Source organism: Pyrus communis, chromosome 9 (assembly GCF_963583255.1).
Source record: "Pyrus communis chromosome 9, drPyrComm1.1, whole genome shotgun sequence".
NCBI lineage: Eukaryota > Viridiplantae > Streptophyta > Magnoliopsida > Rosales > Rosaceae > Pyrus > Pyrus communis.
Window position 1 is genome coordinate 1,106,496 of NC_084811.1, and position 12,677 is coordinate 1,119,172.

The 12,677-nt window shown below is 32.2% G+C and overlaps 1 protein-coding gene across 1 annotated transcript; it reads right to left on the minus strand.

Moving 5' to 3' along the window:
* Positions 1–3,648: 3,648 nt before the first annotated feature.
* On the minus strand, positions 3,649–5,289 carry LOC137745833 (protein LIGHT-DEPENDENT SHORT HYPOCOTYLS 1-like). Its single transcript, XM_068485853.1, has one exon. It carries the CDS (start codon positions 4,583–4,585, stop codon positions 3,989–3,991), a length of 597 nt encoding a protein of 198 aa, XP_068341954.1. The 5' UTR covers positions 4,586–5,289; the 3' UTR covers positions 3,649–3,988.
* Between the last annotated feature and the right edge of the window lie 7,388 nt (positions 5,290–12,677).

Consider the following 12,677-nt stretch of genomic DNA (forward strand, 5'->3'; position numbering starts at 1 on the left):
ATTTTTATGGAGTTTAATTGATTTGTAACGATTCCAAATAAAATTTTGATTAAATTCCCTCGAAATCTTATGGGGAGAGGTGAGATTTGTGGATGTTTAAAATACACTACGAAATCTTTCCAATTGCCTCTAATTCCTCAACTTTCTCAAATTCTTTAAAATCAATTTCTAATTGAATACACCTGAAATGTTATAAACTTTTTTAAAATACACCTAGATTTCTAAGGATTTAAATAAGTTATCTTAACATTCTAATTGAAAACACCTTGAATTTAAGAAAATCACTTAAAATCTTAATTGAATACCCTTAAATTCATTAAAAGAATTAAAATCTATCAAAATCCCAATGGAATACACCTCCATTTGTCTCCTTCAGTTACCCCATAAGCATCAATTAACCGAGTGACCAAAAAAATCAAGAAATAAAAGAAGGATTCTCAGAGCATAAGCAGTTTTTGTACACCGCCAGGCGCCCACAGAAAGAGGGACATAAAATGTCGATTTCTGGTTTATAGAGCTTGCCTGTTTAGAGATTGAAAATATAATATTAATCTAATAAACCCTTGAAAGGTGACATTTTAATCAGACACTCTCAAAACCAAAAGGGTTGCCCGACATCAGCCTACTATACCGTAATATGCAAAGAAATTGATTAATTTAAAGAATTGCTTGTCCAGGTGTATCTATTCTATATTCTTATTCTATTAAGAGAAGATGGCTTGGCAAATTTTTGTCTTTTTTTTATTTTTTTTATTTTTATTTTTATAATTTTGCCTTCATTTTTTATATACAATGTTGACATGAAAAGGGTAAAATAGTAAATTTGTATCAAAATATTTACATAAGATAAAAATATAGACTTATTAAGAGAAATTGTCTTACCATTATTTTTTCATACAGATAAGTGAAATCATGATGTTTTTTAGATAGTTTGCATGAACTGAAACAGTTGTGCTTAAGAAGAACGTGGGAGAAGATGAGCGGTTGTTCACACACACAAAATTTGTGCTCTCTGCTAGTTAGAAATATGATAATAGTAACCGTTTCTAGACTAATTTTTTTTATAAATTATACGACGTAATTTTTAATAATTAATTTATTACTTAATTATAAATTAATGTGTTTATTTCTACCAGTTACATATCATATAATTTATAAATTTGATTTCAAAAGTTAGTTTATCGAAGATTTCTCTTAGAAATAAACAGAGTCCCAAATTTCCAATCTTTTATTGCCTCAAATTTTATTGATTAATATAATTTTCTTTTCAACATTCGTCTTTGAGGTGGCATCACCAACAGCTAGCAAAGATAATCTGGGCTTTGTCTTTTTGCCAAATTATAGATCTAATAAAGATTATCTTCCCTAAACCAATACCTAACCAGATTTGACTACGTTTAGGCTCGTGAGCTTTCCACTTCTATAATTACTAGGCTTCATGCACGCGCTTAAAAACATGCATAAGACATTTTTTGAATCACGATATGTTATGAGCGACTTACACATTTAAATATATATATGCGTAAATTAACAAAAGAAAAGTCAAATATTTGAAGTAAATGAATAATCTTAGATCATGCTAGAAGAAATCCCTCATAAATCAACTAAAACAGCTGAATTCACTTAATAAAATCGGTCAATATAGAATTTAAATTAAGAATAGAAAATAATATTTAATAAACCACTAATTAAATCACATTATTGCTAATCCCGTCCCCCTTAGTGTAGATAATATCGTTTGTTAAAAAAAAAAATCATTTGAAAACTAATTTAATCACACTATTATCCGTGTGCGAAAAACTTTTTTTGTAATCGACATTACACGTCTCTTAAAACGTTTTGAATGTGTTTAAAATATAGAAAATAATGTTTAATAAACAACAGATTGAATCACATTATTGCTAGCCTATTATGAGGCTAAGCCCACCATCTCCCCCTTAGTGTAGATAATATCATCTGTTAAAAAAAAAAAAAAATCATTTGACAACTAATTTAATCACATTATTATCCGCGTACAAATGAAAATAACAAAAATGCCCCTGCATTATTTTGGAATGTCTTTGAAATTTTTTTGTTTTGGGGCCATTTTTGTTCAATATTTTTGTTAAAGTTTGGCGACACCAAAATACTATTCACCTTTTCCTCTCTGTTTATATATAATCAGATCTGTTATTCATGAATCATCCATACTAAACCCTAATTACAATATATATGTATAACAAAAAACATATGCATGTGTGACGTGTGTGTGTGGTGATAAGAGGGAAAGAGGGGGAAATCTTTAAAATATTTTTGTCATGAGAGAGAGAGAGAGTATATTTTTATCATGTGAGTGAGAGATTAAGAGCTTATTCTCTTCAGTGATTCAAGTCCAGTTATAAGCCGAAAATGGAATTGCAATCACATATTATATGCGATGGTTATTATTATATGAACATACATAGTTACCCATTAGAGAGGCAAACATGTGTATTGTGGGTTAATTTGATTGATAATGGGAGACATCCACTTAAAATTTCACATTTAAGTTATTAGGGAATTGTTATACCCCTCAAAAAATATTATTCTACATTTCAAACTTCTGAGGAATGTAAAATGAGATTTTTGGAATATCAATAACACTTCCTTTTAGATAATACTAGCATATGGGCACACACAAAGTGTGAGAAAATTTTTTAATTTTGTTTTTGAAATAAAAGGAGAGAGGAAGAGAGTGACAAAGAATGCAGGGAGTAGGAAGTTTTATTTTTTATTTTTTATTTTATTTTCATTTGAGATATATTAGGATTACATATATTTGAAATTTTGAAGAAAAAAAAACAGTTAAATTTAGTTGTGTGAAATTACATTTCTACTTTATATTTCTTATTTATATTCTACTTTAATTAGAAAGTTAAATTGGTAATTTTATAAAATTTTGATTGACAATAAGTGTTATTAATTAGTAGAGATATTATAAGAGAAGAGACATGAATGATTAATCAAAATTTGACTAATACAATCATAAATTAAATCTATTAAAATCATTATTGATAAGTATCGAGAACTTATTGAAAAACTAATCATTTTATAAATTAAATTTGAATAATCATTTCAAAAACTGTTTATTAAAAAAAAAGCTTCATTTCTCAAGGATAAGTAATAATTCCAACTCAAAATAATTTGTATTCGAATCCCAGAATTTTATGTTATATAAATATAACCATTTTCATTATCACTTTGTAAAAATCTACACAAAAAGTAATTTTAAACTAAGTTCATATAGTCAATTTAGTGTAGTAAATTCATAAGCAATTCGTAATTCTTTCATCAATTAAGTTCATCAATTTTTACATATTTTGATGACTTATCGACATTAGTTTCAATTTTTTTAATAGCTGTATCACTACCAAGACAATAATCCCTACATTCTCATTCTCAAGATTCAATACTATTCCTTTCACACCGCCAGCAAATTCAACCATTTCCCCGGCTTGTATCTGGTTCAATCCATGATTTTTGTAGAGGCAATCTTTGTGGCGTGGTTTATAACCACGAAGTTTGATCAATCACAGCAACAAACAATTATGAATAGAAACTCTTACACGTCATTTGAATAGTCAAATATTATTCTAACCAGAAACAAATAACTAATGTAAAAGGTAGGAATAACAATGGAAATCTATTAATTCATTGATGATCTGATATTGTGCTTCAAATACAATCATGCAACACAAAAAGGGCCAAAGCCCCAAAACCCAAAAGTATGCATTTCCGTTTCTTTTTTCAGACAGAAAAGAAACACTTTCAACATTTCAATAACATATCACAAACGAGTTCATTAGACCATTTCCTTTTTTGTGCACAAAAAGGGAACAATCTAACTAGCTAGAATATTTTATATATCGATATAGATATATAGAATAATATAAGAAAAGAGAGGAATATTATACCCCAAATGACGCTTCTGCATTTTTGATTATTTTTACTTTAATTTCTTCCCTCCGGACTAACTTGTTGTAGTTGTAGAAGCAGAACTTGTGATCATGGCCGTACTCATGCTAGACTTTGGGTTGTTATTGTTGGGCCTCTTCCTCTTCTTCTCATAACTAACCCCTCTTGCCTTTGCCTGGAAATCACGAACTTCACGCAAGTAGAGCCTCACAGCTCTGGCTCCAAAGGGATTGCCTTCAGGCCTCCCGCCGTGCTCATCATAGGCAGCTCGAAGGCGGCCAATGAGGGCGTCCAGGCTGCCCCACGCCTGCCTCAGCGGACAGGGGCAGGGAGCAGGTGGGTTTGGGAGGCCGAAGAACGGGCAGTTCTGGTTGTGGATCTTGGTTTTGCCGAACTGGTCGAGATACCGGAGGAACTCCAGTACGTGGGCTCCGCTGCACATCGGGAGCGACAGCGGCGGCCTGTGGTTCCGGAGGTACTGGCAGAAGGTGTTCCAGTCCCGCCGCTTTTGGTTTTCGTAGCGGCTGGGAGTGGTGGGGGTTGTGGATATTGCTGAGGATGGGGGAGAGATCATGGCCATGTTATTGTTGATTATAGGGGTTTCAAAGGTGATGCTGGGATTGTTGGAAATAGGGTTTGAAATTAAATCCATGGGAAAACGAAAGGTGAGATTTTGGTTATTTGGAGGGTGAAATTTGTAGGGTTTCTCTCTAGGATCTTGATCTCTCTTACTCTAGGGTTTCTCTCTCTCTCTCTCTCTCTCTCGTCTAGCTAGCTACTTGTGCATAGGTGATGAGTGAGGGTAATGGACCAATGGTAGTGCTTCAAGAGAGAGAGAGAGGTTTTGCTTGTTTGGATGAGTTGAGAGAGAGTGACTTCAGCTGTGGTATCAAAATAAGTGCAAATGATGATGTTATTAACTTACCCAAAAGAAGATAAATGCTAGATTTTGCATGGCTTCCATAAATATAATTCGTCAGATGGAGAGAGATTGGGAATAAATTGGAAAAAAGTGGGGGGTTTTGGAACTTAATTAAACTTAGATTTGGGATCTTAAGGACAATAGAGAAGAATCTACTTCATCATGATTACTATCTGTTTTGGGGAAAACTTAGTTTGAAAAACAGTCAAGTGCTGCTGCAAGAAGATGGATGATTTCTTACAAGGAACAACTTCAAACTGAGATTACTCAACTACTAATAGAGTTAGAGAGAGAGAGAGAGAGTGAGAGATTGAGACAGATTTGTAGTAGTAGTCAAGATTTAAAGATCTCAAGACTTGAAGAGTGATGAATGATGAAAGGAAGGGAAGAGAGGGGGGTTGCAGAGTCTGTGTTGTGGAGGACTGAGAGTTGAAATAAAGTTAGCAGGAAGAAGTAAAGTTAACAAGAAATGTGTTTTGCCTTACTAGGACAAGTTAGGCAGTGGGCAGACCTTGATGGTGACCATTGGCTCACTGACATTTATATATGAACACCGACACTCCCTCTCTTATGCGCGTGCATGCAATCACACAACTATCCCACTACATTTTTTTTCTTTATTTTTTTATTTAAGAGATTAACTTCTTTTGATAAAAAAATTTTGAAAATGAGAAGTGAATTATCACATTAATGTTTTATTTCATAGAGAGAATTAACTTGAGTATTCAATATATTAAAAGCATTTAAAAAAATTGGACGACCAATTTCTTATTTAAGGTTACTTATATAAAAAAGATATTTCTATTAATCTTCATAAAAATTGTAGAATTGAAAGGGACAAATACTATTTATGAGTAACCTCTTTAACTTGACAAAATAAAAAATTTGTCATTAATTTCTTCCTTTAAAATACTTTTGATACAATAATAGTCTTATCCAAATCAATCATCTTTATCAAATGTGATCCAAAGATACATATTATGTGTCACTAACTCACTAGTACTAAGACATAATGATATTTTCTTCATTTATAAGTAAAAATTTGTATTTGACTTTCTTCAGTAACGAGCTCGATAAAAATGATGGCTAACGTATTAGATAGTTTAACTTAAACCCGTCTCCCTAATATCATAGACAAAAAAACTGATGGTTGAGTGGATCAAAAAGTAGTTCAATTGGTGTAAGTTTAGGAACAACTTAATTCATTCTTTGTATTCCTGAACCCTTAAATTCAATTTTGGTCCATAATGCGTTGTTTATAAGAGAACTACAAGAAGAGTCAAAATCATTTTTTTCGTGTACATGTGAGATTTATTTATTTATTTTTTATATTCATATTCTGTTTCTTGACGATTATAGGGTTTTTTTATTTTAATTATTCCGACGAAACATCATTTCAACCACTCTAAAGTTTCATGTTGCTATAAAAGCAAAACAATAAAATAAGTTTCTTTTGTTTCGTGGATTTTAAGTTGGTTTATTTATTTATTAAATTGTTAAATATTTTAAACATTTTGATCTAAACTAATATAAATTTTTGGCTAATATGCATTTGTTCCACACAATTTCTCAAAATAAAGACCTTAGAAAAGGAAAACTGTAGAATAATTACCGATATATAATAATTAAACTTTGAGGTTGTTGCAATCCAAACTCTTATATTATAGGGATATCTTTTATATCCTAAGGTTATCGGTTGATATCCATTTGTTTTTGTTGCGTTGCATAAAAATACCTATACCTTATCGATCTATGATGTAACTTCTTGACACATGATAAACATATAATAAAATCGTAATTAAAATTGTGAACGGAGTTACATTCCCTTGAAACAAGTTTAAGAGTTTGGTTAATATCAACTTGTTAACGAGCTGAGTATGAAGCAACCTTAATTGTCGAGTATGGTGAAGCCAAAAATTATTAAACACAAGTTGACATATGTGTCAATTATGTACTGCACAAGGGTACCAACTAGCTTTTAACTTAGTAATTATTGTTTTTCTTCGGATAAAGTAGTTTTAAGTTTGAGTTGCTACGTGATAATGATATATATTTGTAATTAGCTTGATGCTTAAGCGCAGTTAGCGTAATTTTTTTTTGTCAACATTAATAATTGTTGTACAATATTTTCGTAAATATCCATGACATAAAAAGTCTATCAACCGCATGGGGGGTCATTATCGAAGGTTGCTTTTCTCTTTGTGCGAAGTAATTGAGAACGAACAGATGCATTTGATGGCAAGTTATATAGCAACAGATTTGATTAATGCTGGACCATATACATGCAGGAAATTTCAAAGCAATTACCTTTCCCCCATCTCAATGATCTCATCCAAAAGATGTACCATGATTGTAATCAAGAAAAATTATATTTCGTCAAGAGAAAATTTTCAATGTGCTAAAAATACTGTTTGATATACTAGTATCATAATAAAAATAGTTAAATATTTTAAAAAAAATTAACTACTTGTATTATGACAGTTAATGTACTGAATAGTGTTTCCAACACACAAAAAAATCTTTCTGCATGAAAGAAGAATTACTTGTGGTTTCCAATTAATTGTTGGGGAATTACTCTGAAGGAATTTGTTTGGCAAGTTTAGGGTACTTTTGCAGACAGCGAGCCTGATTGTCAACGGTAATTACGCACTAATCAATCACAGATTAGTAAAAGTAAGAAAAAGAAAACCAACTAGCTAGCTAAGAAATTAAGGAAGCTTTTTTATGGGTACCAACAACATAAGTTACATAATATATCATTTCACGTATTATAAAAAAAAGTAGATGACATCATGACATTGTTAATAAATCCCGTTTCTAGAGCATAGTAATAACTAACAAATCCGTATTCTATAATTTTAGCAAAATACCGTGTTCAAACTACACTAAAAAATTGTTCAAAATGGAGAATAAAAATTTCATACTAAAAAAATGGATAATCTTCTACATCATCCTCGTACTTTTGGTAAGGAACAGACTTCCCGCATTTGGAATCTCGAACCATCATTTAAGTTTGCACTACCACAATTTTGTTATAATATTGGGCTACCCAATAAACTTCCAAGTACTGGTCCTAGTATGTTAGAACCAAGAACTGCATAGGTTTGCTAGCTTAATTATTCATCTTATAGCAAGCATTGTGCTAAAAAAATGGAACACATTTGCAGATAACTCACAAACAAATTAACACTCTTTAGTTTCCGTGGCCCAATCACGGTCTCTTAGTAGGGAACAAAATGAGTTGGTAAAAATAATACTAAATAAAATTATTTCAAGCTAAGATAATTAAGTGCTCGTTTGGAATTGATTTTAAAAACACTAAAAGTGCTTTTGTAAAAATATTATTAGAACCAATCATTCGTAACAGTGCAAGTGAATTTTGAAAAAGCACTTAAAGTGTTTCTTAGAAGAAGCACATAACTAGTGCTTTTTGCAGAAAGCACTTCACGTGTTTTTAAAACCTAAAAACATTTTTTTTTCTAAAGACATTTTAATTCATTTTAAAAGTACTTCAACGAGCCCTAAAATAGGTGCGCTCTTTCCCATCTCAAGTTTGAATCACCCTCTTCGTAATTTAATTTATCTTACATTAGATTAGTACTAAAATTGAGGAAAAATCTTAATTAATCTTACAAAAGGGCAAATTAAGAGCCAAAAGTTGTCAATAAATTTTGTGGCACTGGAAAGATGGAGAGCGAGTGCTGCTCAAAAGTCCCCAGATTGTAAACAAACAATCAAGAAAGCAACAAATTAACGAGGAACCTTCATAGCAAATTCCCCATAAACTCTCATCCAAAAAATTATCTCGTGTTCATGTCCTTTTAGAATTGACTCTCTAGCTATCGCATGCATGCAAATTACCAGAAACTAACGAATACTTCTGCTTTTAGCAGACAACCAAAATGTTTTTGTTAATCCTTTTTTTTTGGCTTATAACGTGTGTCGAGATTAGTTTGCTTTACATGATTGATAGAAAATTATTTCTATGATGTCCAAAACAACAGCATCCTTAGCTAGTTCCCTAGTTCATTAATTTATTTTTGTTTTTTTATTTTTATGTGCCCAAATTTCCAGACTCGGTTATTAATTAAAGAAAATGATTTTCACATACTATTTTTAACTTTATAATCCTTATTTAATCATGATCACTAATTTTGTTTGACTTATTAAATCTAATAGCCATAAATAAGGAAGAAATGTGTACAGAGCTAAAATGATGTGTAAAAACCACTTCACTTAATTTGATTACAAATTTACAATAACAGTTGTCTAGCAATTGCATACCATTTATTATATATTTTGTTTGGGATACATCTATCGAACTCTGAACACACCTGCAGATCTACTCCAATCATCACCATACCGATTCTCGCCACTATGCTAGACCTAGTAGAGACCCTAACAACACAGTGAGCAAATTGGCCCAATTCAAAACACAATGACTAAAATAGATTTTGACCTGTAACACGGTGAATTCCTCCACCAAGATGGTCACGGGCGGAGCCACCTTAGGCTTAGAGGGGGTGGATGCCTCCACTCATTTTTTGTGTGTGTGAAAAAAAAAAATATACTCTTTCAGTTGTTTGTAGCATTAGTACTAACTCTTTTATATGTTATTTTTATTGTTGAAAGAGCATTTTCGGTCATGAAATTTATGAAGATCGATTGTGAAATTGTATGAGAGATTAATGGATAAATGATAACATGGTTATTTTTGTAAAGAAAGATGTTTGATGGTATTGGTAATGAGGTTGTCATGCAACGCTTTCAAAACATAAAAACGCATCGATGGATATTGTGATAAGTTATATGAAAAACCTTATGGACTAATATATAAGTGTTTTGTTTAGTATATTTTTGTGTTTTTTAATTTGTGATTTTGTTGTTTAAAGATGCCCACATCCATACATATCTCTGACTTCATCCTTGAAGATGGTTAAACATTTTTTTTTTATGGAAACGATAGAAATGCATTAATATAGAAACAGAACCATTACAAAGGTAGACAGGGTGACCAGGGCCTAAATCAACTGATACAAAATTACAAATTACAAGCTGGTGGTAACACGAATGACCAACACAGATCAGTTAGACGAGCAAGATGGTGGCCTACACCGTTGTCTTGGTGGCTACCTATCTCTAATCCAAGTTTCTTATGCGTGGGTCCCATCACATCACTTTCCAAGTGTGTCGTGATGTTCGTCGTTCAAAATATCAATCACGAAAATTAACCCCTTCGAAAAATTGTCCAAGTTTTGCTTAAATGTCCATTTGGGAGTCTATAAGGTTATCTTCAGCCGACTCGGCCAAAGGACCATAAGGTTAAAAATAACTTGAAATGACATGAAAATTGTCTCCAACCGAGGGTTAGGCCAAAGTGCTTTTGGACCCCACGTAACCAAAACCCCCAAATCAGGCCAGCGGGCTGGCCATTTCCAACTAGTCCTTTAGCGCCAGAATGTCAAGCTTGACATTTTGCCAACCCTCCAGCCCATCCGATTTGAATGCCAACAGCTACCTGACGTTAGCTAGCAACGGCTAGTTGATGTCATGTTGCCGTCATGTTATTGTTGGAATTTGAATTTTATTTTTGGATGAATTTAAAAAAAAAAATTCCTATAAATACCTAAGCCATTCCTACACCATTTCTCACATACTTTTCACTTTAGCTACACGTGTCACTCAAAATCTTATCCGAAAAATTATTGAGATTACATAAATATAAGAAATCTGGAGAGTTATTCACGTTAGCGACACGTGTCACTTGAAATCATATTCAAATCATTATTGAGATTATATAAAGATAAGAAATCTGGAGACTTATTCATTTGGCGACAAATGACATTCAAAATATGTTCGAAAACCTTATTTTAATATCGTAGTTTAAATTAATTAACCATATTAATTCAATTAAAATAATAAATTATGTTTGGTCTATGACTCTTTGACCCCCTCGGTTGGAGATAATATAAAATATGGTTTAACACTATTCATTAAAATATAATTTATTGCAGAGCTATAGGGCTAAAGAGAGCCCTTTGGCCATCATGCGGGTGGAGATGGCCTAAGACCATCTCAATGAGGGACTTTCTATGAGACTAAAAAAAGTAGTGAATATAGTCTATTTTAGAATCTCGAAGAATCTTTGGGGTCTTAAAAATGAATATTTTCCAATGAAGGGCCATATAGCAACTATTAGGTTCTCTTATCTCATTCTCATTCGTTGGTTTGTTTATTTGAAATCAGACAAGACAAGATTTCATTTTATAACAACTATTAGATTGAATTATCTTATCTCAATCTCAACTGTTGGTTTATTTCTCTGATTGGCACATTCTCTTAAATCAGACAAAATAAGATTTCCTCTTCCACTAACAATTAGATCAGATTTCTCATCTCAATCTATAGCTCTAATATCATTATCATATTAACTTGATAATACATAAGCTCCAATTCTTTTATTCTCAAAGACCTCCCAACCACTAAACTGTAATGGCCCAACCATGGAATACATAAGCTTCCATTGCTAAATACATAACCTTCCATTGGCATACAACAATGCTTATATTGGGAATTGGATCCCCTTGTGAGCAAATGGTGAGGATACTCATGACCACACCACGGGTCGTTGGATTTTGATCCAATAGCTACAAACAGGGGGGTCCCTCTAAAAGTTATAATAATTGTAACCATTGGATCAAAATCCAACGGCCCGTATTTGGTCATGAGGATCCCTACCATTTGCTCACGAGGGGATCCAATTCCCTTATATTGGATACAAATGACACCCAACCATTGTCCTCGAAGTTGTTGCATCATAATCATTTTATATCTTAAGTATTAAACATACAAAAAAATTAAAAAAAAAAAATGGAGGAGGACCTTTAAAACAAAAATATGTATAATAAAAATAGAGTATAAATGTATTCGTAAGTGGGGGAGAGGAGAATGACATAATTCGGTTCACATTGGCTACTACCATTTTCATGGGACCCAATGCTTTATGGAGTTGGATGTTGTCTTATGTTTTGCTACCCAAGGAAAGAAACTGACAGTCTAAATAGCGGATATAATTCCATTTTTTGGTCTATTAGAAATGAAATTTCTCACTAAAATTTTAATGTGGTAACCTCAAGAAGGATAAAACCCTCATTATAAATGCTCTAAATAATGAGCTCACCCAAACAACTTATAACATTTTGCTTAATGTCCACAAAACTGTTTTCGTGAAAGCTCAATAGTGAATTTTTTTTTTTTTTTTGTAAAAAAAAAAAAAGAAAAAAGAAAAAAAAAGAGCTGACTATTTTATTTCATCTTTACCAATTTCTACAAAATCAATCTTGAAACCTAACAAGGCATTCTTGAAATGTAATGCCTATGTTCTAAAGCCCATTAGTTTTTTATATTAGTTTTTTTTCCTTAAAAATTTAATAGACTAATTATTTTTCTCAACAAATGATAAGACCGTTTACATATATCATATAGATTAAACCCTTAGTGGCGTCTTTACTTAAGTAACACATGTCCTTTAGACTTAACTTCAACTAACACTGTTGAAAAAATAAAAGTTGGAATTTAATATGAGTTCTCTCTCTCTCTCTTCCTCGCTCTCTCCTCCCCAGTTTTGACTCTAAAGTTATACATGTTAACTTTGGGTGCTTTTAGGCCCACTAAACAGCGCAGGCCCAAATTTTTGGGAAAAAAAAAAAAAAAAAAGCTCAGGCCCAAGGGAGACTAAGGTGCCCAAGGGGTTCAAAGGAAGACATCTCGAGTGCTCGAGATGACCAAGATGGAAAAAGAGTCATCTGACCACTGGAAACAC

Excerpts from the sequence above, each read along its gene's own strand:
- LOC137745833 (XM_068485853.1), bottom strand. The coding sequence starts at position 4,585 with ATGGATTTAATTTCAAACCCTATTTCCAACAATCCCAGCATCACCTTT.